At 33.5% G+C, this 25,783-nt stretch overlaps 3 protein-coding genes across 5 annotated transcripts; 1 reads left to right on the forward strand and 2 right to left on the reverse strand.

Moving 5' to 3' along the window:
* Positions 1 to 6,464: 6,464 nt before the first annotated feature.
* Positions 6,465 to 9,535, forward strand: LOC123913782 (calcium uniporter protein 5, mitochondrial-like). 3 transcript variants are annotated; one of them, XM_045964632.1, is made up of 3 exons: positions 6,597 to 7,228; positions 8,804 to 8,926; positions 9,066 to 9,196. In XM_045964632.1, the coding sequence occupies exons 1-3, from the start codon at positions 6,728 to 6,730 to the stop codon at positions 9,117 to 9,119; spliced, it is 678 nt and encodes a 225-aa protein (XP_045820588.1). In that variant the 5' UTR covers positions 6,597 to 6,727; the 3' UTR covers positions 9,120 to 9,196. The 3 variants fall into 3 exon arrangements, 2 of the variants coding, with proteins under 2 accessions (XP_045820587.1, XP_045820588.1); XR_006811709.1 differs by adding an exon at positions 9,411 to 9,535 and having other exon boundaries at positions 6,599 to 7,228; positions 8,804 to 9,376; XM_045964631.1 differs by having other exon boundaries at positions 6,465 to 7,228; positions 8,804 to 9,535.
* A 3,361-nt stretch (positions 9,536 to 12,896) lies between these two features.
* Positions 12,897 to 14,488, reverse strand: LOC123913783 (putative FBD-associated F-box protein At3g50710). Its single transcript, XM_045964633.1, has 3 exons — positions 13,670 to 14,488; positions 13,366 to 13,536; positions 12,897 to 13,270 (listed from the first exon to the last, which is right to left on the reverse strand). The coding sequence occupies exons 1-3, from the start codon at positions 14,414 to 14,416 to the stop codon at positions 12,992 to 12,994; spliced, it is 1,197 nt and encodes a 398-aa protein (XP_045820589.1). The 5' UTR covers positions 14,417 to 14,488; the 3' UTR covers positions 12,897 to 12,991.
* Positions 14,489 to 14,911: 423 nt separating this feature from the next.
* On the reverse strand, positions 14,912 to 25,122 carry LOC123913784 (probable ATP-dependent DNA helicase RecQ). Its single transcript, XM_045964634.1, has 19 exons — positions 24,937 to 25,122; positions 24,457 to 24,569; positions 24,256 to 24,331; positions 23,993 to 24,135; positions 23,275 to 23,445; positions 22,432 to 22,639; positions 21,758 to 21,843; positions 21,364 to 21,595; positions 21,093 to 21,216; positions 20,629 to 20,765; positions 19,087 to 19,195; positions 18,479 to 18,521; positions 18,148 to 18,304; positions 17,717 to 17,787; positions 17,542 to 17,635; positions 16,237 to 16,452; positions 15,936 to 16,145; positions 15,381 to 15,761; positions 14,912 to 15,281 (listed from the first exon to the last, which is right to left on the reverse strand). Exons 1-19 carry the CDS (start codon positions 24,961 to 24,963, stop codon positions 15,156 to 15,158), a joined length of 2,724 nt encoding a protein of 907 aa, XP_045820590.1. The 5' UTR covers positions 24,964 to 25,122; the 3' UTR covers positions 14,912 to 15,155.
* Positions 25,123 to 25,783: the final 661 nt, after the last annotated feature.

Below are 25,783 nucleotides of genomic sequence, written 5' to 3' on the forward strand. Positions count from 1 at the left end.
TTCCAGTGGAAACAAACTTGGGGAAGGTGGATTTGGACCAGTATACAAGGTAACTTAAACATATATAATGACGACGTTTATTTATCAAGATGACAATTTTATTAATAAGAGGTTCTTATAAAACCACATTTCGAATGATGGTTTTCAAGATACCCTCACAGATGGAAAAGACATTGCCATTAAACGAAACTCAAAGATGTCTGATCAAGGATTGGAAAAGAGGTTGCCATCAAATGAAACTCAAAACTTCAGCATCATAATCTTGTGAAGCTTTCTTGGTTGCTGTATTGAAGGAGAGCAAAAAACGTTAGATCTACGAATACATGCACAACAGGAGCTTGGACTACTTCATCTTTGGTTTGTCTCTTCGATGTTTAACTTAACATTCTTAACATCTTTATACAATTAATTGCTAAAGTCTTTTGATTAAGTAAGTGGCAATCCAAACAACTAGAAGCAAGCTCTTGGGATGGTCTCAACGTTCCTACATTATTGCTTGGAATTGCTAGATTTATTTACTTTTTATTCTGCTTGTTTTTATGCGTTTTCAATATTTGTTTGGCCAATAGTTCTGTTGCGTTAAAGAAATTTTGCAAAGATGAATTTGATGAGAATAGAAAGCGAGATTTTTATTTAGGGGGAAAAAGACTGAACTTAGTTAATATTGTGTGCAGTGCAGTTCAGTTCTTAATGGTTCGGTTTAGTTATTTGCAGTTCAGTTCCCGTTAATGAACTGTGTTTAAAATATAGGTTCGGTTAGTGAACTCTTAAATCGGTTCAGTTAATTTTGAACACTCCGAGTTGTGTGGATTTAAGATTAGAAATTAAGACATCCAAAGACCCATTTGTAATATTTAATCAGTGTATCAGATTATGCAGATGTACCTTATTACATATGATAAACAAGAGAATTGGAACCCATCCAACTTGAATCAGGGAAAATGAAAACTTGGTGAAGGGACATGTGCAGAGATGTACTGATTGGACAGAACCTGCAGGTTGCAGCTACAAAGTCAATAGTACTGGTATGTATTTTTTTTTTCCTTTCTTTCTGGTATATATTTCAATGTGCATAGTAACAGTATGGCTCTAGATTACATGAGTAAGTAATGGCTAGGAGGAGTCTAGGACGTGAAATGAAAATTAATGGGAAAACAAAATTAATGAAAATTATTGGTCTGCTTGGAATTGTCGTGGGAGGGTCCGAATGCGCATTTTTTTTAAGCTACAAATTGTAGCTTTGCAATTTTATGTTAAATTGGCAATGGAATGTGAATAAATGACCAAACGCGCTCCCAAACACTCACTTAGCCTTATAACCCCAAGTATTACTTTGTTCCATGATTTTTGTAAGGGATTGGATGTCTTGATGATCCTAAAGTAAATTGCACTAAGAGCTTTTGCAATTATAAATATGCACAGTAATAAATAAAATTTTAAATATGCATGGTGACTACTCAATATATTTGAAATGTGGTTTGCTTCATGCATAACGAGGTTTGTGTGACATGATTTTATCTAGGAGTATTGGCTCCAAAACTTGGATGGGATCTCTCCCACATCAGCTTCAAGCTGATCCACTTCCTGTACCTTTCTATGCTGCTATCTAATGAATTGTGTTTACCTTAAAAAAAAATAAAAAATATCATAGCCAACATTTCATGAGTTAAGGTCTGATGTGTGAATGACCAACATGTTATTGAGAATACATGCTTTGTTTGTGCCCTATGAATATGTGCATAATTGGTGTATGCCTGCATAAGTATGATTATCATGGTTGTTTTAGGAATGATAATGAAAGGTTCTGTTATAATATGCTTTGAATGCTTATATAAAATTAAAAATTGATCAACTACATAAAAATTGGAGGCAAGTGATAGTTGATGATGGCATGTAAGGTTTTTAGATTCTGGAAGTGGGTTATAAGGATTATCACTTCTGATTTTAATTGATTTATGTTTTGGTAAGTCTAAATAGGTCATTTGAAAAATGACAAGTGATTTAAGGTCGTCATAGAACATGTATAACTGGTTAAGAAAACCACATATGATTCAAAGATGGCTTAAAAATTTAAGATTTCAACCATCATATTTTTTTCTCTTCCTATATACTACAAATATTCTACATAACTGTGCAGAGATCATGCTTAAATATGAGGTTTATGTATCGATTATAAATGAAGTAGGGTGGTAGTGCTGGTTAGTTAGTTGCGTTGAAATCGTGCTGATTAGGAGCCGAAAGTTAAGATTTTGATCAAATTAGAATGATATATTGATTTCAAACTTTTTCCCCCATGTCCTAAGTCGTGTATATAGTTTATAGATCAAGTAAAAAGAACAAAGAAAAAATAAATACAAACATAATGGAATTATGAGAAACTAGTCTAATCATTTTCCCTATGTATATCTATCAACTTTAAATCTGAATTGAATTTGCCGATAAAGTTAATAGGAAAAAATTGTATCCCGGAGGTATTGTAAGGAATTGCAAAATATGCTGACATAGGATAAGTTATTAGTATCAGTTTTTCTGAGTCTGCTTGTTTTGGTGAATTTGTGGTTTAACTACCATGCTATGGCCTATGAGTAATACTTACAAATTTACAACGAAAAGTCATGTTTTGGGATCCATCACAAAAAAATGCAAGCTAGAGAGGGATCGAAAGATTTTTTTAATTTTGTCTTTCTATCCCTCTCTAGATTGAATTGGGTTTGTTTCGATTATTGGTATGTGTTCTAAGTTTTTTATTTGTCAAGTATCATAAGTTTTTTTTATCATGACAACACGTATAATGTATGGTTATGTGATCATTTTACTCCTCTCAGACATACATAGACAAAAGGTCTTGTTATATTTAGTTCAAGAAGTCTACAATTGTTATGAATAATTAATTTTAATTTAGTGTCTTAATTAGTGGATGTTCATCCTTGATCTTCCACTTTTTTGGATTTGGATTCTCTAAATTTGTTTTTCCTAAATTCACCTGCATTCAAGTAAAAATGAACTAAGAGAGAGAAAATATTGCATATCTAGATGCATTTATGTATGTTGTAAAGACCAAAATACCCTAGATTTTTGCCTAAATGTAGTAAATTTAGGAAACTATGACTTTAGAGAATCCAAATCCCACTTTTCTATAACTCCTATTAGTGAGTGGTCTTTAAATGTCTATAAATAGGACTCTTGTTTTAGTGTAAAGACACAATAGCATAATTCAAAGCTCTTATCTTCTCTATCTCTCGAAGTTTATTTCTAACACGTTATCAATACAAAACTCTACCATATTGTTATTGCACAGATGCACTCTGATCTCTCCAACTAAACTGTTGGATTCATAGTTCTATTTGCTATCTGGTGACTTTTTTTTCCTTATCCTTGTAATGGTTTGATGCATAACTGCATAAGTATACAACATGATTTGTTTATAGTGACTAAGAAAATGAGGCTGGTACAATGATGGGCTATTGAGTAAATTGTTTATCTCTATTTTTATAGTGTTTGCATTGAATAATTAGTCTATTGTCTCGTGATGTAATTTTTCTTTTCTCTATGTTTGCTACTTAGTATAGGCATGTTTTCATTTCGTGACTGGTGTCAGTTATACAAACAAAATAGTGATATATTTTCTTTTTTTGCTTAATTGCATATTTAGTCTCTTATGTTTATTTTAGGTTTTAATTTGGTCCCTTAATTTAAAACGTTTCAAGTCGGTCCCTTTTGTTATTGTATTCAACATAAGTTCGACCTTTTCGTCAAATTTTGAGTTACGCAAATCTATTAGTCACGTAAATGATTTAAACAAAAATTTGACTAAAATGATCAACTTGAAACTTTTTAAACGTAAGAGACCAAATTGAAACCTAAAATAAACATAAGGGACCAAGTATGCAATTAATCATATTTTTTTAACTTCAATTACAACCAATACAATGTTTGCATTTTAGAAAGCCTACCACCTCATTATTGTGTTGGTTCAATACTCAACTAATTTGTTTGTTTCCCTTTCTGCATAGACTTTTATGATATTAATAGATAGATTATATGTTCTGCATAGACTTTTATGATATTAATAGATAGATTATATGTTCTGAACTAATTTTTGTGGTAAGAGAAGTTTTGCTTAAATGAATTTTGTAATATAATGATGTACTTGTTTAGTAGATCTGGCTATAGGTTAGTCTTCTGTTGGTAGGTAGGTTATAGACCAAAATTCATAGTTTAGACTTTCTAAATGCACAAGAGTATTTGACACATGTTTCTTCTATGGGTTATTATCCGGGCTGTTATAACCTATATTGTATCATGCACTCCTGAATCTCTGAGTTGTTTTTAAAGTGAACAATACTTCTAAAATAGGCAAATGAATGGCGTTTACTGTTATGCTATGAAGCACGGACACTCCTCAAATTAGTCGTGTCCTGTGTTGACACTGACACTTATGTTTACACTTAATTATTCATTTTCTTAAATTATTATCTGTGTTGACGTGTCTGTGTCCATGCTTCATAGCTATTATGCTTGCATCTGTGATTTAAAGTGATCAAACATACATATCATCCCCATCTTCTTCTAAGAGGATTCCTCATCTGCTATTTCTTTATTCTTTATGAACCCCGTAGACCATCCACACGGGGGTGGTGGAGGAAAGACCCCAATCGGTAGAAAGAACCCTCAACTTCTTGTGGTTATCCCGCACTTTGAAGAAGAACTAGATAAAGGAATAAATATAGTGATAATTTGATTCTTCGTCGCCGTAGTAAATAGTGTAGAGTAGAGAAAATACAATTTGTTACGAATTTACTAAAATCATTATATGATTTTCTTTTTTGAAAGATCATATCATTTTATTTTTAAAAATATCGAAATTGGATGACAAATAATTAACTATGACACGTTCACAAAAAAAAAAACCTTTTGTAGCGACTCATTTATTAAGAAAAATAAATAAGCTTAACACAAAAGGAGAAAAAGAAGTCGTAATAACTTGGTCCAGAACATCAACTATTATACCTACAATGGTAAAGAGCATTTACCGATTTATATAACGGATCCTATGGTAGGCCATAAATTGGGAGAATATATACTATAAATTTATTTGAGTTAAAGAATAATATTATCAACAATAAAATTTCCGATGATTTTTAAAACTAGTAATAGACCCGTGCTATCGCACGGGTCGTAACGTTATGCCGATATTTTTTTAAATTACACTTTGTTAATTAAAATTAAAAAATAAATTATTGCACTAAGACAGTCATTTGAAAAAAAGCAGAAAACTTTTATTAATATTTAATGATTTATTTAGTATATATAATAGCAATTTTGAGATTTTTATAAGTATAATTTATTCCGTATGCGATAGCATATTTTTTACCAATGTATATATTTTGTAATTATAAATAAAAAATTTTGTATTTGAATCTGTATCATATTTTGTCCCGTGTATGATTTAATTAATATATATGATAATTATTTTGAATTTTTTATCAGCTATAATTTGTCCCGTATCTGATAGTGATAGCATATTTTATTCAGTTTTTGATTTTTTTGTTGTACAACAGTGTTTGATTTATTTAGTACATTATAATTATTTAAGTATAGATTAATGTAAATTTTGATATTAAAGTTATCCCATATATGGTAGTTAAAATTTATGTCAGTTATAACTTATCCCATGTAAAATAGTTTTTTTGAAAAAAAAAAAGTTAAAATTTGTCTTACATATGATAATTTTTTTTGAAATATTTATCAGTGACAACGATAGTTTAAACCTTATATGATAGTTAAAATTTATGTATGTTATGACTTATATACATATAATTCATGAAATTTGTTATTCAAATTTTAAATTGTTCTTTGGTGGGAAAATAAAGAGTTGAATATGAGTATGACATATTGGGTAAATATATGACATAGTTGAAAAGATGACAATGACATGTGACAGTTGCATTTAATATTTGGCATAAAAAATGATTTGGTTTCAAAAGCAACAAAATTAGTTTCCATGTAACCTGGCTTGCCTAAAAGCAACTTTTTCTCTCTCAAGTTTACAAAATGGCTTGGTTGGCTCACAATATGGCTCGATTTGCGGCAATATTATTTTAGTTACACAAATTTTGGACATCAAATACTCTTACTTTAGACACATGACAGCATTTAAAGCAAGATTATTTGTGAGTTTTATAGAACAATCAACTTTTTTATATAGATTAGATTGATCTCCTTTAGAACTTTTGATTGCCTTGATTTTCCCCTAAAAAAATAGAGAATGTTTTGTGAAAAATAAAAGAAAAAAGAATGTTATTTTACCTCTACACGTGTGACGGAATACCAAGCGAGACAACAAAAAAGAGCATGCATTGCACGCAGACGCAGAATGAAAGCGGTGTATTTTCGCGTCGTCGACGTGGTTCGTCAATTAAATTCAATATCTGGGACCCACCCACGTTCTTAACACGTATCGCCGTTAATTCACAGCCGTTAGTAATTACTACCATTACTTCAAAAAGTAGTTATAGTAGTGCCCCACTAACTCAACAACAAAGTAACGGCGTATAAACTCCGTCACCGTTAACCTGCTTCTTATTGTTCCTCCTCTTCTCTCTTTTCCTCCACCCATTTTCTGGGTTTTCAATATATACAATTTTCAACTTCATAACATTACTGGGCTACTCTTGATTTTCTCTGTTATTAACAATTTCACATAAAGTTTCAATTTTTTTTCAAAATGTGGGGTAGGTGGTGTTGTTCTAGTGGAGCTTTTAGGTCATTGAGTAAAAGGGTATCTTCTATTGTTAATCTAACACATACTTATGAGGAAAAGTTTCATCCTTTTGGTCCTCCATTGTTAGGTTTAAGGGGTGTATGTAGTAATAATGGTGGAAGAGGAAAAGGGGTTGGATATTTGTCAGTTATGTTGAATCAGGTGAAAAGGGGTTTATCATTATCATCATATTCTACTGTGGTTGGTGGTAATGGTAATGGAAAAGATGAAACTATTTCATTTTCTGAGGCTAAGAAGCTTATGAGATTGGTGAATGTGGAATCACTTAAGATTAAACTTGGTATGGAAGGGAAAGAAGTTATTTCATATAATGAACTTCTTCAAGCTTGTGAGAATTGTGGTATTGCTAGGAATAAAGACGAGGCTGGGACGTTCGCAAAGGTTCTTGATGAGGCTGGGGTTGTTTTACTCTTTAGGGACAAGGTTTATCTGCATCCTGATAAGGTGAGAGCTTTAAATGTTTCAATGGCTATTTTTTTATCTTTTTTTTCTAGTTAGAATGTGTTTGTTTATGCTTGATATAAGAATAGAATTTGTGTATGTGGGGCTCATGAGAAGATATGTAACTGTTACTAATCATAGCTTAGAGTATATGCCATTTTATTATTCCCTTTTATGCTTTTAAGTTAGAGGGTCTTTATTTTACTTTTTTTGTATTAATCCTAGTTTCTAGGGAGGGCCCAATAATCCAGAGTTTGGCCTCGAGGCAAGTAAAGTCTGGCCAATAACTGTTCCTCTAGGAGTTGAACTCGGGTTCTCCCGATTGATTCGTCCTAGAGGGAGCTCATTAATCACTTGAGCCCAATATCTTGGTTTTACATACCTTATGTTTAAAGCCTTTTAAAGGGTCCCTTATGTTTCAATCCCTTTTTGAATTGGGACATATTATTGCAACAATTGAATTAACATTGGACAATCTCAATACCTTTGGACCAAACATGTTTAGTGTTTTTCAACCTTAATATAACATTCATTACATGGTTGGATCATGTAGGGCATTGTGTAAAAAGGGTTTTATAATTTCATGAATCACCCTTTGGCTTAACTCCATGATAAACATACAAGACTCATTCTGTTTTCACCTTTTATGTTTTCATTTATGATAAATACATGATTTAGGTTTGAATTTTCATATGGATTTTCAAGTGCAGCTACTCCTATATCTTTCACGGCAATTACTAATTATAGGTAGTAGAGTAGATCAAGTTTCAAAACACGTACTAATTTTTTTGTGGCTAATTCAGTGGTAATTTCTTGTGACAAGCTTGAATGTATTTCATTTTGTTAAGGAGAATGAAACTATATTACATTTACAAAATTTCTGTGTCATTGTTCCTTGCGCTCTTCGGTCGTTCAACCTTGGCCTTTTCATCTACTTTCCACATATTATCATACTCTTGAATCTGGTTTTTGGTTGTGAAATTTTACGTTACTTTAATTGTTCTTTCTTCGAGGGTGTTGGTTAACTTAGTTTATTAGCTATTATATACTAGCAGACGGGTTTCTTTCATTTAAGGAAAATATCAATAATATAGACATTTCTCGCTTCTACAATGAATTCTTGTTTACATCTAGGCAAAGTTAATCTTATGTACTAATGATGAAAAGAGTTTTGAATCATGGTTATTATATAGTCTGCGCTTCTCTTGCCCTTTTGATGAACTTTTCAATTTCGAAGATGATTTACTCAGTCTGTCTACGTTGCAATTTGTCTCGTTTGAAGCTGAAGCATGCACTAATGAGACAGTAGAAAGTAGTGTTTATGAAAACTTTGAAGTCAATAGCTGTTTCATCTGGTGCATGACATAATGCCTCAATCTGCACCTATGTGGATGCTTCGATTTTCAAAATTACATTTATTTCTTTTTGGTTTGTTCTGCAGGTAGTCTGATCAGCATATTGTTGTTGTTCTAAACCTCTTTGAACATATATATTTTAGAGTTAGAGAAAATAATATGGAATTCAATTGTCTGTTTTAATGTGTGCACGTTTCTAAATTCTCCGGTTTTGTTTGTTTAGGTGGTGGATCTGATTCGAAGAGCTGTTCCACTGGCACTAACTTCTGATGACGATCCTATGAGGGAGGAGTTAAAGGAACTACAAGACAAGAAAAAGGAAATTGATGTGTTGGCACATAAACAGGTGCGACGCCTCCTTTGGTCTGGACTTGGATTTGGTATATGTACTGTCGGGCTATTCTTCCGGCTAACATTTTGGGAATTTTCATGGGATGTAATGGAACCTATTGCTTTTTTTGTGACCACAACCGGGTTAGTTACAGGTTATGCCTACTTTTTATTCACTTCAAGAGATCCTACTTACCAAGACTTGTTGAAGAGGCTCTTTCTTTCAAGGCAGAGGAAGCTTTGTAAGAAACATAATTTTGATGTTGAGAGATTCATGGAGCTCCAGTGCAAGTGCAAAACACATTTACATTCCAGTACTGTTTTGAAAAATAGCATAGGGGTTGATCTTGATCTTGAAGATGCTTTACATAGAGATTAACATTTTGATGTTGAGAGATTCATGGAGCTCCAGTGCAAGTGCAAAATACATCTACATTCTAGTACTGTTTTGAAAAATAGCATAGGGGTTAATCTTGATCAAGAAGATGCTTTACCTAGAGATTAACATTTTTACTAAGATAATCTTGTTCCTCCCCTGCCTGTTTTAACATTTGTGGGAGAATGGTTAATCTAACTATAACTGTAGTTTTGGCTTATTAGTTAATATATACACACATTTCCATCATTTTCATGACCATGCATAATATTATATGCAAAGTGCAAACATTACTTTTCTTCAATTTTTGCTGTTATCAAGAGATATTGATTAAAGGGCTGAGCCTGAGCCTAAATAGTACAAAAGCATTATGTTTTGTTTATTCTTTGAGGGTCACTGCTGTAATTTTGACTTTTTTCCCATGTTGGTTTGTTCCTTCATTTTGGGGATTGCATGTGCAACTATTTAGAATGTTTGAAATCTAATTTTTGGAGGTTAATTTTTTCACACACTTAGTTTTTGCTGTCAGGGAACCAACTTGTAAAAATTGTGTTAACGAGACGATAATAACTTTGACAAAAAAAGAAGTAATTGGCTCTTTTAAAATGGAAATTCATTTTTAGAGGATAATACAGAATCATTGATGACAATATTTTAAAATGGAAATTCATACAATATTTTTTTTATGAACTGCTATAATATTTTGAAATTTGTTGTTGAGTTTTCATTGTCATCTACAATGTTGAACTATAATTTCAAAGGCATTAGAGAAAATAAATCCTTGCTATCACCTCCTAAAAAAAGTTTAGAGCAATCCAAACTATTAATTGAATTTTGTTTTTGTTTTTTGAATTTTTTGAATATTATAAATATTGATATATTAAATTCTGTAATTTTCAATAAAAGTTTTTTTTTTTTACTTGAAGGTCAATGTTTAAAAAATAGACTAATGTCTTGACTATTTTAAACCCACTCAAACTAGGTTGAAATCTTTGGTCGAACTGCATCTTTGGTCGAACTGCTCAAATAACCAAAGCATAGACAGTGGCGGTTCACGGTTCAACCCTGAACAAACCTCTCAAATAACCAAACCATAAATAAACAGTGTCGGTTCATGGTGTAGCCGGTTGAACTCTTTAGCTCGGTTTTTTAGCAATTGTTCAAAGGTACTAATTAGCAACATAAGAAAAAGTAGATCACTTCCTTCTAAACTTTGGTCATGCAATCATTTAAACACATCCACCAAACATTATAATAACAATGCAAAAGACCAGTCGAAAAACACCACTTTTCTACAAGCATGGTTACTACAAACCCTATGCATCAAATTCTTTACATAGCCCTGTACATGTTACCTTTCTTATATATCAAAAAGTCACACTCAAGGCAACTTAGCAGTTCAACAATGGAATCTTCATTGGATCCATTGAAGTGCTCCAAAATATCATTTAAAACAGCACAACACAGGCACCAAAACTACTAAACTACGCCACAAACAGATTCAGAAAAAATTAACACGCAGCACTGTTACTCTTTCTGCACCAAGGCAAACGGCAACACAGCAACGGGACATGCACCAACAGACAAAGCGAGCAAAACTGAAACAGAACAACCAGCAATTCGCCACACAAGATCAAACATACACATCCCAATTAAACACCTCCCTCCACACACACTGAGCAAAATCACAATGCAACAAAAAGAAACCACCTTTGAAGGAGCCAGACTATGGCAAATTTGCTTGAACAACATTGCTTTCAAACAAGAGCCAGACTTGCGCAAGGACATCGTACGGTGATTTTACCAAAAGTACACCTTCTTGATCCGGCAACCATAGCCCCATTTATCACTAACCGAAGATAAAGGAACATCCTGAATAAGCTTCTTCAATTTACCAACAAGATCAACCTCCAAAAAATCACAGAACTAAAAGCTGAAACTTCATGGTGGGCCACCTTCAATTGTATTAATAATCTCCAAGACCACAGTTCCGACATCAACCTTGTACAACTGAAGAGCCTGCCAGAAATGAAATACATATACAATATTTAACTGATCATAAGTCTGTCGCCAAAATATAATTTGATCTTCAAAAAATGACCGAGCTGAAGTATTGTCGCCAAAAATCAATCTAAAGCAGGACAATATTAATTTTATAACCCCCAATAACTGAAGTGTAGCAGTTCTAGTAAATTAAGAGTGACAGGTAATTTGTCTACCTTACACTTTTTGCAGGTAATTTCTCACGAAGATGGGCATATGAAATATGTCAGAGTCTGTAATTTTCATTGCAAGCAAAAAGTCAGTGATGCATATTGACAGTTATGTTGTCGTAACTTTCCTGTGCAAGTAAAACAAACATATTGCTTAAAACATATGATTATTAACCATTAACATAAACCGTAATCAACAAGTTACTTTATTCCCATTATATACTTGGACAAATGTTTCTGTGCCAGACTTGCTAACTCAATTGGCCTATTGTTTCCATAGATGCATTATCAAGCCACTGTTGAGAACTCAAGACATTCATAATTTGATTAATGGATAAATCAAGGGCAACCTCGGAGGAGACTGATTCATCTGAAACATAAAGCATGCAATGCCTGCAAAAGGCACAGCCAAGCATTAAGCAAATACAATGAGAATAACGAAAACGGTACAAAATACATATATATTCTTTTAAGCCATTAAGTGCCAATGCAGCAACAGTAAATTCTGAATATGATATCCAACATATTATTAAACACAGGCTTCTGAGTTCTAAGATAATATTAAATACGAAGATCAACTAATTACAAACCTTGAACAGTGTTCTCCTGTCGGGGGAACTTGCATATATGTGAGATGAACGGATGCTTTTGTCTTTTAGCGGATCACCTGTAAGCATCCATTCCACGGCAATTGACACAGAAGGGAGTTGTTCTTGCCCATCAGCTGGAAAAAGATGGAAGACAGTTCTCTTGCATTCCAGTCATTGTTTCCCAAGAGACTCTATCAAAGGGATACTGTCCAGAACTTTTACTTTTCCTTTTTCCTTTAAAGATCTTTTGGAGCAGTTTCTTCAATGATATTTTTTGGAGCCTATGACAAACCTCTTCGAGTCTCTTTCTGCAAGTTACTTTCCCCAGGGAGGCGAGCTGATACTCACAGCAATAGCATTGGTTGCACATGTAGTAATTATCACATGGTTGTATTGTAAAGAAGGAAATTCCTTTAATATCTGCAGAAATACAAATGCATTCCTTCCAGACTATTTTACATGCCTAGAAAACTACCCAACTCAAACAGTTCAATCTTTCTCTCCCCCAACTGCCTTTTACATCCTCATACACAAAATTGAGCATAGCTTGCAATTCATTTACCTCAGTCCAACAAAACAAAAGGACAAGTCAATTTAATCGCTCTGGAATTATATGTCACCCCAAGGAATTTGTCCTGCAAGTACAATTGTTATTCAAGAGCATAAATACATCTTTCTACTTACACTCTCTACCAATAACCTTATATGCAACTTCTTCAACACATCCTAACCACACTTCATTGCCTGTAAATTATAACATGATTTTGCATATAAAATCATAATAACTAAAGGATAAGTTATTGCACATAGACAAACAATCTCAACATTGAGAAATAAGTTTTAAATAAAAGTTATTGGAGTTATTACAAAGCTTGTTACAAACTTAAGGTTGCTATTATCATTCAAATACATAAAATTTTACATGCGCCTGAAATCCTTGGGTACAAAGATAATTCCCTTGACATTTGGAGCTTTGTATTTGTCTCTAGGAATTTGGCACACTGAATTGTCATGGTACTGAGTACTCTTGAGTTCTTCATTATATATTTTGCAAATTGAAACTCGCAGCTTAAGTGGCTGTAATTTCTAAGTGAGCATGTTGTAAGATGAGATAAAAGGCATTCTGGAATGATTGTTGGGTCTTCCCATTTTCCATCACAGTAATTGTGAACTGTATCAAACTGAAAATGATACACAATTGAATTTTTTTTGAAAAATATAGAAGTAAAAAAACTTGAAAAAAAAAAAATAGAAAAAAAAGGGGGCATTGCCTAACCTTATTAATCTCATCAATGATAAGAGTTTGTAGCTTGGGGAAATTTTTAAGAATTTTTGTCAGCCACCTACACTTGTGCTGCGAGCGGAATAGATATCGATAGTTGAAGTCGAATATAAGCTCCAGATGGATTAAATTGTGAAACATGGTATCAAAACCAAAGGGCCCCCGCTGCATGAGTTACAGAAACATAATATTATTATTTGTGAAGAGAAATGTCACTCAATTTGATTGACTATTCAATTGGTTTTATGATTAATGTTTACTAAAAAGATTATTTTTGCTCAAATAGATAGATACATACGAGTTGTGTGCGGAGATGGTGGATGTTATGAATCCAATCAAACTGAATATGAACATCAGAAATGTTAGCTCTGACCAAATTGGATAGGCTTGGAACATCTGTATCTGTTGGAAACTCCTTACAAAGTGTGTATACTATTAAATCCTTTGCTTCCAACTCCTCTAAAATGGGACAGCCAGATAGAAGTTTCATAATATCTTGATAATATGTGAAACCGACAGATTCCAAGTGAAGGACTTTAAGATGTTGGTAGTTAGAAGGAAAGTACTGACAAGGTTCCAATGTTACTTTAACTCTCTTCAATTTGAGTACTGACAAGGTGTTGGTAGTTAGAAGGAAAGTAGGCAATGTGGTCATTATGCTGCAGTGAGGGAGATCGATGCTGAGGTTTTGAACTCCTCGTGTGATTGCTGCATAAAGTAAATTGTAGAAATCTTTGTCGGAGTAGAAGCGGTAGCAACAATTAAGGTGGAATGAAAGGATGGGTAGAGTGTTGTCTCGCATTGCCATGACGGAGTATAAGAATTGTCGAAAGGCTAAAGCATCTGGGAAAGTTTTATCGTCTAAACCGAGGATGAGCTGTGATCGCCACAGTGGTTTCCACCTTTTTGAGAGGATGCTTGTCGCAAATGCATCTTTTGTAGGAAGATATGAGAGAATTTTTTCAAGTAATGGGTCCGGCAGACAACTTACTCTGTCTCTGTCTCTCCACGAGCAGATCCGCAGCCGCAGCCGCCGCCGGGACATTGGTTGACGGCAAAAGGTAAATGTTATTATATAAGAATGTTTATTTATTTATTTTTGACAATAAAATGTCTTAATATTTTTATTCTTTATTACCGCTTACTATTATATAAGCAAAATATACCTCCCATGGATCAGAATTGACCGATGTGGGACTTGTTATGAATAACTTCTGTCGTAACGTATGCTTTCCGACCGGTAACGTATGCCAACGGAAGCTTCTGCAGTCGGTCTCTCCTAAAGCTCACTGTTTACCTGATGCTTTTGAATATTTTAAATATTGATATATTAAATTCTGTAATTTTCAATAAAAGTTTTTTTTTTTTTTACTTGAATGTCAATGTTTAAAAAATCGACTAATGTTTTGACTATTTTAAACCCGCTCAAACTAGGTTGAAATCTTTGGTCGAACTGCATCTTTGGTCGAACTGCTCAAATAACCAAAGCATAGACAGTGGCGGTTCACGGTTCAACCCTGAACAAACCTCTCAAATAACCAAACCATAAATAAACAGTGTCAGTTCATGGTGTAGCCGGTTGAACTCTTTAGCTCGGTTTTTTAGCAATTGTTCAAAGGTACTAATTAGCAACATAAGAAAAAGTAGATCACTTCCTTCTAAACTTTGGTCATGCAATCATTTAAACTCATCCACCAAACATTATAATAACAATGCAAAAGACCAGTCGAAAAACACCACTTTTCTACAAGCATGGTTACTACAAACCCTATGCATCAAATTCTTTACATAGCCCTGTACATGTTACCTTTCTTATATATCAAAAAGTCACACTCAAGGCAACTTAGCAGTTCAACAATGGAATCTTCATTGGATCCATTGAAGTGCTCCAAAATATCATTCAAATTAGCCTGAAACCAATAAATCACATATTTTATAAGCACAAAACAAAGGATATAAACAGATATTATAAAGCTTTCGATGTGAAATATAAACATGTTCTCACTAACCCCTTCATCATGGTTTTTCAGCCACTCTACAACAGAACTCTCTGTAGCTTTCAATTTAATTAAACTCACTTCCTCAGTTTCGCTGATTTTCAGTCGTTTGCTTGTGAATTCCTCCTCACAGGCTAATGGAAGCTTCTGTACCTGGCAACCATTGACAGGTTCAGAAGGTACTGCGTCAATTTCCATCAAACTTTTGACAGAAATGTCAGATTCAAGATGACTTTCTGTTTGCCGTGTTTCTAAAGGAGGCTCTGACAAATCTGAAGCATTATTTACAGCTTCACCGTCTTTGACAGACTGGTGACCTTTAGGTTGAATGTCTTCTAAGGATATTCCACAGGTTTGCATCGTCAAGTAAGTCTTGATGTGAGGGTAAGTTATCTGCACCATGAAAAATTATTTAATATCAACCTCATTGAATAATAAATCCAAAATCAGAAAGTTGTCGCGAAGCAGAGAAGCGTTGTTATGTTAGATTGAAATGCATTGGCCATATTTGCGCATCAGTGATTAAGAGATGTACTAAAATCATGAAGGCCAGAGATTTAAACTCACTTCTTCTGGCAATTCATTTTTTATAGGCTTCAACTTCTCGGCAGATCCAACTTTTACAATAGCGCCCTGAATTGCTGATATGAAATCTTGTTTCAGCCCTATCGCCTCACAGAATCTAGTCCAATCAAATGGTAATCCTTCTTGGGCAGCATCCAGCAGATACTGAGCAACAGTTTGTTCTTGAATAGGAGCTGCTCTACCTGGAAAGTTCTGAGATTACAAACAGGGGAAGGAAGAAGTTATACATCAAAACACGTGAAGCATAGATCTTTATTAGTAACAAGAGATTAGTAAGACATACAGCAATCTTCTGAATAGAAAGACCTTCCTCATGCCACATTTTCCATGCTTCAAACTTCGCTCCTTGCAACTTCGTCGATTTGTTGGTTACTACCGGAGATACTTTTCGTACTTCATTAGTTTGCAAAATTACCTCTCCATCCAATGATAGGTTTAGTTCTTTGGATAGTTTCTGAATAGCTTGAATAAAATAGTCTCCATATCTTGTTACAAGGTGCTGTTTCAAAATGGTTCAGAGTTTAGTATTTTGAATGACAAAAGTGACGAGATACAATACTTTTTTTTTTCTTTCGTTGCTGCGGTTATATCAAGAAATGTTTACAGGCCAAATATACTTAGCAGTGCAGCATGCTCCGAGATGTGATTAACGATCATTAGAATGTCAAATATGATCATGGGATTTCTTATTCAGAGATTTAACTCGTGTTTGTACTGGACAGTACCATAACAAATTTTCTTATTCAGAGATTGCTACATTGTAGTATTGAAATGAAACTTTGGAGTACACTAATTTTTCTATGCATCTTAAGCTATAATTGCTAATAAGAACTCAAGTATTTAGCACAATAGGACTTTGATACACATGAACATTCAAGGGAAAACACATAAAATTCATACTAAAAACTAGCCAAGGTTTTATAGATCCATGAAACTCTGACAAATGATAACAGTGTATTATAATTGACCATGAAATGACTTAGATAACAAATATAATTGATAGTTTATAAGAAAGCCATAACTGCCATACTAATTTAGAAACAAAACCCAGAAACAAATAACATTCAAAATAACGTCTTTTGTTGAATATATCGGAATTTACTTTGTTTAAAAATAGTCGAATACATCAAGGAAGGGAAGTTTATCAGATTATAAATCAGTCGATTGAATAAGTAGGGCTGGTACAATTTGCAAAGATCTTCAGAATACTCTATAATATATAAAATACTATCAGTACATAGAATAATACAAATAAAACATTATCAAATTTCTTTTTGAAAAAATGAAAAATATATTATATTAGAATCAGATTAGAAATTATCTATAGTTGTTAGAAGATAAGGAAATATCTTAATATTATGTTAAGAGTATCCTAAATTATGTCATAAGATTAGATTTCTTATCTTAAAATTAGTTTCCATATTTCTCAGTTACTATCATGATTTGTTTCCTTATTCGATTTTTTAGTATTGTATTAGTATAAATAAGGTTATTGAGTAATCTTTTTGTATCGTCAACAATATTCATAATTCCAGTCTTTTATTCTATCTCTTCCCTCTTTATTGAAAACCCTATAACTTCGACGTACCTGATTAACACCATCAATGTTTGCTAGCCTTGCTTTTGTAGATGGTCTTGTCAAAGCAATTCTTCTAATTGTTTGATCACCACATATAGCATATCTACAAAGGTATAACAGCTTCATGAAGAAACTATAAGTAGGACTGGCTGTGTTGAAAGTGTTAAAATAGAATAAAACTTACGGAGCTGTTCCGACACTTCTTGCAAGCTTTAATCTTTCTTCTAAAAGCATTTGGTAGAGCTTTCCATCAGTCTGTGTAGAGAAGTACAACACAAAGATTTAGAGTAGACATATGGTTGATGTTTCTTAGAAACAAAATAAATTGAAAACGGTAAAGCTGGTGTCTAATTATTTAAGAAGCTTCATGGATATGCATAGCACAGACTGCACGAGTTTTGGTCCATGAAACCATTTCTAATAACCATAGATATATTATAAATTAATAAAAAAAAGTGATTATATCGTAATATATCAATGGTTATTAGAAATTGATCCATGGTAGACCAAAACTACTCATGTAGTCCATACTACTATACTCTCCCAGCTTCATTGAGGATAAACATGAAGAAATAGAGAAAGAGTTGAAAAAGCATAACACAACTTCATTACAACCTCCGAGAAACCCTGTGATTCTGAAGCGGTCAAATTTTTGAATTCTTCCGTGCTTCTATTTTCCTCCTCTTCAAGCTCACCAACCAATGGCAAAACCAAAGGAGGTTGATAGTCTGGTCTAGAAGAGGCCAAAAATTGCTCTCCTTTTGAGCTGACACTGGTTAATGAAAGAACAGAGTTTATGTCGGATTGTATTTTCAGTTATGAAATATTACATATACAAAGAAACTAAAGGTGCATAGTAGATGGGTACAGACAATGGAAAACTAATAATAAAAATGAAGTACAAAGGCTTCAAATAATTGCTTAATCTACCCAATAACCGACCTACCTTACAGTTCTGAACATGTCATTGACAATCTCCTTCAAATAACCTGTAGAACATTGGGAGACAATCATAATTTGATCTCACAATTTTCTTGAAATTAAATTCTTGTATAAAATAAAAGATTGATATGTTTTTGTGTAAATTGTGAAGTATGGTATATGTAAAATCTACAGCAGAAGAAATAAACTTAATTTACCAAATAGAGCAAGAGATGCATGAAAATTTAATTGCATTTATAAAAAATGCTAATTTTTTTTCTTTTGAAGTCTTTTTTCTTGGTATGGATCATATGCTGATACTGCTACAAGGTAAAAATTTTGCTTGACAGTAGCAAGAAGGCAACCTATTCTATCATTAGGTTAAATGGAAATCAAAGGAGGAAAGATAAAAATTAAGGGATCTTTAGCCTTTCCTCTATATAAAAAATTCACGCAGGTGACAGTCAAACAGAAAAACAGAAACTCTTCCATTCACGGCTCTCGATATTGTAACCTAGTACTTGCAATCTAATCATGTAGTGTCTAAATCAGAAAGTATTTGGCGTATTTTACTACTTATACATCATGCTCAAGTCATGACTTCAACTGAGTATATTATTCCATTCAAAATACCTAGAGAAATCAATTGATGTCCGAGTGCTTTCCACCAATTTGCTTGGTATGCTTTCCCAAGTCCATGAAGTGGAAGCTTGTCATACTGAGCGTCGATTATTTTCTTTGCCTACAAGCCATGAGTAAATACAACAATCAACAGTTGGAAGGTAATGAGGAAATTTAAAGGCAACCATCAAGGTTGAATGAAACCTAAATTGAAAACCCTAATGAGACTTACACTTTAAGTTTACATTTACTAGAATGATAAATCATTGCAATAACTTAAAATGCTTATTTGTATTGATGCTTAAGGATTTGAATGTTGTCATTTACAAATGCCACATATTAATCAATAAGCACTCTGGCTTCAACTCTGGTAAATTTATTCCTGGGTTTGAACCACTGAGGTGGAGTATGTTTTAGAAAACAGAAACTTAATTTTTGTCCATGAGGTGTCAGCTTTGTGGCAAGAGTTTGACTTTCTAACCTCAAGGGACAAAGTTCAAATTGTCTCGAGGACAGTTGTAAAATTACCATTAGTACCACTTTAGTTAATTAATAAGAATGCCCCCTTCCCCAATGTATTTTTAAAAAAAACTGTCACTAAGAATAACTGGCAATAGGATCCAGTATATCATGTAATTTTGAGCTAAGTGAGCTTTTGTGCAATTGAACCATTATTTTCATTAAATAGGATTTACAGATTTTTGCACTCAATATCATACAATTTCAATCTTCATTTTATTTGAACGTTTTCAAGATCATTCCCTAAACCAAGTCAAGTATTAGTATTGTGCATCTTCACTTGGCAGACTATTATATGAATGCAACTCAGTTCTTCACTGTTGATAGTGTATGGTTATGGAAGTATCCTACAGCATAAGTGACATAAAACTTTCATCAATGGATGGAATACACATTTCCATGGTGCCTTCTCTTTCCTTCACTCTTATTAATGCGAAGTTCATGATTGTCAATATATGAAAGAACCATCACTGAATAAATTCTGTATTGTGCAGATCTAGGTAATCTCTCATCCTTATCATTATAATCAACGAAATTCCAGATTTTCTCCCAAATATCCGATCTTGATTAGGGCATTAAAATGAATTCTACAACTTCATTACTAAAATATCATACCCAGTACCTCTGTCTGGACGTTCGATCCTTTTTTCTTTTTCTAAAACACCTATTGACGCATAACTAGGTGAAAATGAATGGTGTATAAGCATGCTCAAAAAAATTAAATTAAATAAATTATAATTATCATACAAGGCTAAAGGAAAAGAACCAAATGGTAAAATCCAACCCAAAGGTAATATGAGATAAGAAATAAAGAATATACTTTATTTTTTACTTGATACAGAATATACTTAATAACGAGTGACGACCGAAGTTTTTATTTGTGAATGAAACAAAATGATAATATGCTAATACACAAAAGGAGTGCATGTTGAAAAGAGCAAGAAACTAATGCCACCGAAAAATAACTCCAAAATCAGACAAATTACTTTTAAATTATACTGAAATGTTTCCTAGTTTGAATTTTGAACAACTTACTCGAGAACCGCGAAGGATGTCAACCGGCATATTAAGGCCCCATCTGCCCTTGCATGAATGAATGCAAGCCATTAGAAGAAATGCTTCTTTTGACAGGTCACGCTCCTGCTTCGAGACTGTGCAGTTATCACAGTTTCCTACAGACAAGAATGAAAGAAATTGAACCATAGAGTAAAGCGAAAAAGATAAGTTTTTTTTCCTGAGGTGAGATTACTACCCGATTTTGACAGCTCCAAAAACTAGCTGATATATTTATCAGAGAGCTACAAGTAGACTTTAATTTTACAAAGTTTGGCACACGTGTCATGACATATATGCTCCAAATTGAGGGAGAATGTTAGAATTAAATACATTGTTCCTTAATTCTATTAAGTAAATGAAATAACAGCAGGTTATTGTATAAGCTTTAAGTTCTTATTTTAAAACTGTAAAATTGTATTGAAGGATCTAAGTGAAAGGCAAACCACATCTATCAGCTGCAGTTTTTTCCCCGAAGTGTTCAAGCAAGAACTTTCTTCTGCAAGTTGCGGACAAACAATAGCGTTGAGCAGCCAGCAATGATTCCATAACAGCTTTTTTTTGGTTTTCCTGGTACATTGGAGTCCCAAAAACATTATTAAGGGAATAGGGTCAACTCGTACACGGGAAATACGCATGCAGTCAGCAAGTTCCATGCTCACTAAAACACACAATTAATCAACCAAACCTCTGTTTTCTTAATATAAATATATGTACCGATTTTAAGTCTGCAGCATAAAAATCGCCCTTTGCAAAGTCACTTCTTGTGTAGTAAAGCCAACAAACAGAAGCTATACCATCTCTACCACATCGCCCACTTTCCTGGTAATAGGACTCTAGATTCTTAGGGCAGCCATAGTGAATCACTTTTCTTATATTAGGTTTATCTATTCCCATGCCAAAGGCAATTGTAGCCACCATAATTTGCATTTCATCCCTAACAAATAATCTGAAAAAATTATCATACAGACAGTTAGGCTTACAATGAATCAACCATCTTCAACAAGAGACAGAGAAACGGAGAGAAGGGGAAGGAGCATGCTTCACACCTACAATGATCAAAGGCCAAAATTGATTTCACATTCATAAATATATAAGACAGAATGTTCACCTATGAGACTCCTCTCGTGATTTTCCATTCATTTGGCCATGGTACATTCCAGCATTAATACCTACTTCTGTAAGTGACTTATATATCTATATCAAAAAAGAAATAAATTAATACAAATGTAAAGGCTGCAGTTCATACACTCCAATAGAATTCAGGACAATAGAAAATCCAAACAGTGATGGCCAGAAGCCCATAAAATATAGTCAGAAGAGCAATTGAACAAAACAAGGTATGTACCGATGTATTGTGTAAGGTCAGGAACAAATGTTACTCACTCGAAGACTCAATTCAACAACATTTTTTTCCTTTTGCATATCTACCAAGGCCTTCTTAATGTTAAAAGGAATTTTACAAATTTGTTTTTGTATACAACGGATTTAAATGATGAACAAATATCCTATATAAAATACCATGCAGCACCGCTTTAAACTATTGTGCCTGTAAACTAAAAAAATCTTGAGCTACACCATAGTTCATTAATGTGCATGGACTCGCAATACAATCATACATGTTCGACAATCATACACGACCTTTTTATTGAAAGTAGAATAATGTTATTTTCAATGCAAGAACAAGATCAACAATAAACTTATTTTAAGGTTCAAGTGGCTCAGTGATATGATGGCATGGAAACACAATTTTGGGTTTCACCTGTAACATTTCTAGCACATTACCAGCTCTACATCTTTGATTGTTGTGCAGTAGATTATAGTTGAACAACCATTAGCAACTTCTTTTGAAATTTCTTCCACAATCTCATCAATAAAAGATTGTCCACGGTTAAATTGCTTGACACCATAGAAAAGATTTGGGCGATCAAATGAACCAACTACAGTATAAGGATTATTCATCTTCAGGGAATTGGTGATGTCAAACCGAACCCTGGCAATATTGGCACATAAATGAGTACAAGCGTAAAGTTTATCCAATTACACTAGTTCACTAAATACAGTTAAATAAAAGGCATCACATAAATACAGTGACTAAACTTTGAATGTAATAATGTCAATATATCTGATTATTTCTTATAGCACCGCTCAGAATAGAGTTTAGCACTTTAGCACACAAGTAACAAAAATCCCTTCCTCTTAAATGAGATGTTATGAAAGAGAAATAGAAAGCAACAACAAACAGTACACTGCAGGAGGTATATTACTGGAATTGTTTTATCAGTAAAGATTTAAGTAAAATATATCTTAGAACAAGACCCTGAGCTTCCTAAACCTATCCTCGAAAAAGAGTTTACCATAAATGACAAGGCATCATCATCTGAGAGAAGTATTTCCCTCAATAAATTAAACCAACGGATAGCAGAACCCTACATGCTTAAATTTGTTAATTTAATCTTCACATCATTTGTATTATGATTTTCAAGATAAGTTTCTGCTCTTGTAATCTACCCATAGAATCATATTAGTTGAAGGGTACAAGATAAAGCAGCCACAAAATGTGGATAAAATTATTATAGAAAACACCAATGATATGCTTTGCTAACACCCAAAACAAAAGATGCTTACTTTTCAGTAGCAGTTGCTGTTAGACCAACATAAGGAACGTCTAACAGAACACCACGTAACTTGTCTAACTGCTTGTATTCGACCCTAAAGTCATGCCCCCATTCTGATATACAATGTGCTTCATCAACAGCAAAAAGACTAATTCCTTCCTTTAGCAAGTTGGACCAGAAACTGCATAAATCACATAAAAATTAACAGCAGATCATAATTAGACGAGGCAAAGTGTGGGAAGATCAATGACCAAATCCTGAAAAGAATCACCCAACTAGCAATTATAGTTAATCACGGATATACTGGTGCATTATCATCTCAACCACAAGTAAACAACCAGACCAGAAGCATTGGATTCATGAATAAACTGAAATCTCATTGTAGAATACACGCACATTTGCATGACTGAAAATGGATGAACAAAAATAAAAACAAAAATTGGAAAACAATGGCAGGATACTCATACAGAATAACCTCTTGGTCAAACAACTTCAGTTCCAAAAACTAATTCTATGGTTCTTCATTCCTTTGCAAAAAGAGTATTTCTTGATAAAATATGGTAAACTACTTCACTTTTCCTGATTAGGATTTTGTAGCAACTTTACCATTTTCTATAGTAACTCTATCACATTTTGATCTATCAATAAGCTATATTATCAGCAATTATGCACTCAAAATAAGGTCATAAACTACACGGACGAAGGTTATGCATAATTTTATTCCATACCTAGTAGGAATTGTTAACGCCTTCTCAGGAGTCATGAACAGAATGTCAAATTGACCACGCTCAGCTTTACTCTGAACGGTGTAATCCTTCTGAGCACTTGAAAGATATTCAGCTTTGATACCTCGCTGTTTCAAAGCCATTACCTGTTTTCCCATTTCTCCCAAATTAGATAAGCCACACTAATCGAAGCTACTTAAAGTCATTCAAACCATAGAAAGCCAAAACAAAAATCTCCAACAATCCAGAAGAACAGATTAACTCACCTGATCTTGCATCAACGATATTAGAGGGCTCACAACTATCCCAGTCTTTTTCACAACCAATGGAGGTACTTGATAACTATTCAAAAGGAAAACAAAAAAAAAAAAAAAAAAAGATTAGCTTTTTCATGTTTCAACTTCAACTCTCCAATTTAAGCAATTAACTTCTGAGAACAATAACAACAAAGAGAGTGTGCAGTTTACCACAAGGATTTGCCACTACCAGTAGCCATAACTACCAAGCAATCCCTTTTCTCAATAATTTTCTCAATAACCTCTTTCTGATAAGGCCGAAAACTCAAAAACCCGAAGTAATCCTGAAAACAAGTTGTAAACATATCAGCATTGAAGAATATTGTAACACTGAAATACTCAAAACATATAAAATCACATCATTAATTGGCCAAAATAACAACTTTTCCATTGCACATTAAAAAAAAAAAAAAAGCCCTAAAACCCCAAAAAAAAACTAAACTTTTTTGAAAACCCACCTAGTAAAATGGAAACTAAAATGTGGGTATCAAAGTATACTAGCAACAAATAAAAAGAAATAATGGAAATGAAGTTGGAAGATTTGTGCAATGATTTATCATAATTTTTTATAAAGAAGAAGAAAAGGAAAAGGAAAAGGAAAAGGGAAAAATGAAGATGAGAAATGAAGGGGGGTTTGAATAATAGGGTTACCTTGAGAACGGAGAGCGTGGTGTCCATGGTGATGGTGAATGAAGGAGGAGGAAGACGACAGGTTCGAAATCGAAGCCGTTCAACTCACAAGTACTGTCACTGACGGTTTATCGGAGATACTCCCGCCAATTCACGACTTGGGCTTGGGCCTGGGAGAGGCTTATGGGCCAGATTTCACCTGGGCTACATTGAGAAAAATTATGATGTTTTTTCTCCCGGCCCCCGCCTTTCTTTTCTACCCCTGAATTTCCGTTTTTTCCCTTGGGGGTACTTCGGTTTGTACGAACCGAATTTTTTTGTCATGCTAAAAAATTTCGGTTAATAAAAACCAAAATTTTGTGTTCCAAATTTTGCGTTTCGTATGTGTTCCAGATTTCATGCATAAAGTCAGCATCACACCCTCAACTTCCACAATTTATTTGAAATACTAAACGATGTCCAATTTGAGTAAACGACCACTCGTTGGAAAGCTTAGGGTGTCATGATTACAAATATAATTTTTGTTTTGAGGGTTAACTATCCAATTGGTTCAGTTTAACCAAATAATGTACTGGTACAGAAACATAGCAAAAACTTTTCTCAAACTTGTAGGTAGAATTTCTCATACTATACTTAATGAAATTTAACAATTCTGGTGTCAATCCTGTAGTAAATTTTCTCTTCTTTCCACCAGATTAAAAATCATTAGCATACGACTTATATTCATAGAGATATGCTAAATTTACCACAGACAGTTCTACACGAATTTTCACATAAATCTTTCTTCTTTTCTTAACACTTATGGTATTTCGGTTTATATAAACCGATTTTTTTTCCATGTTTAACAATTTCGATTTATAGAAACCGA

Source organism: Trifolium pratense, linkage group LG3, assembly GCF_020283565.1.
Source record: "Trifolium pratense cultivar HEN17-A07 linkage group LG3, ARS_RC_1.1, whole genome shotgun sequence".
NCBI lineage: Eukaryota > Viridiplantae > Streptophyta > Magnoliopsida > Fabales > Fabaceae > Trifolium > Trifolium pratense.

Bases quoted from the DNA above. Each gene is read 5' to 3' on its own strand.
- LOC123913782 (XM_045964631.1), top strand. From the start codon at position 6,728: ATGTGGGGTAGGTGGTGTTGTTCTAGTGGAGCTTTTAGGTCATTGAGT. The intron at 7,229-8,803 runs GTGAGAGCTTTA...TTGTTTGTTTAG, and splicing joins TTTATCTGCATCCTGATAAG to GTGGTGGATCTGATTCGAAG.
- LOC123913784 (XM_045964634.1), bottom strand. From the start codon at position 24,963: ATGGACACCACGCTCTCCGTTCTCAAG. The intron at 21,217-21,363 runs GTACATATATTT...CCAATGTACCAG, and splicing joins ATGCTGCAGACTTAAAATCG to GAAAACCAAAAAAAAGCTGT. The intron at 16,453-17,541 runs GTACGTCGAAGT...ATTTTGAAACAG, and splicing joins ACATTGATGGTGTTAATCAG to CACCTTGTAACAAGATATGG.
- LOC123913783 (XM_045964633.1), bottom strand. From the start codon at position 14,416: ATGTCCCGGCGGCGGCTGCGGCTGCGGATCTGCTCGTGGAGAGACAGA. The intron at 13,537-13,669 runs GTATGTATCTAT...TAACTCATGCAG, and splicing joins ACCATCTCCGCACACAACTC to CGGGGGCCCTTTGGTTTTGA. The intron at 13,271-13,365 runs GTTAGGCAATGC...TATCATTTTCAG, and splicing joins TCATTGATGAGATTAATAAG to TTTGATACAGTTCACAATTA.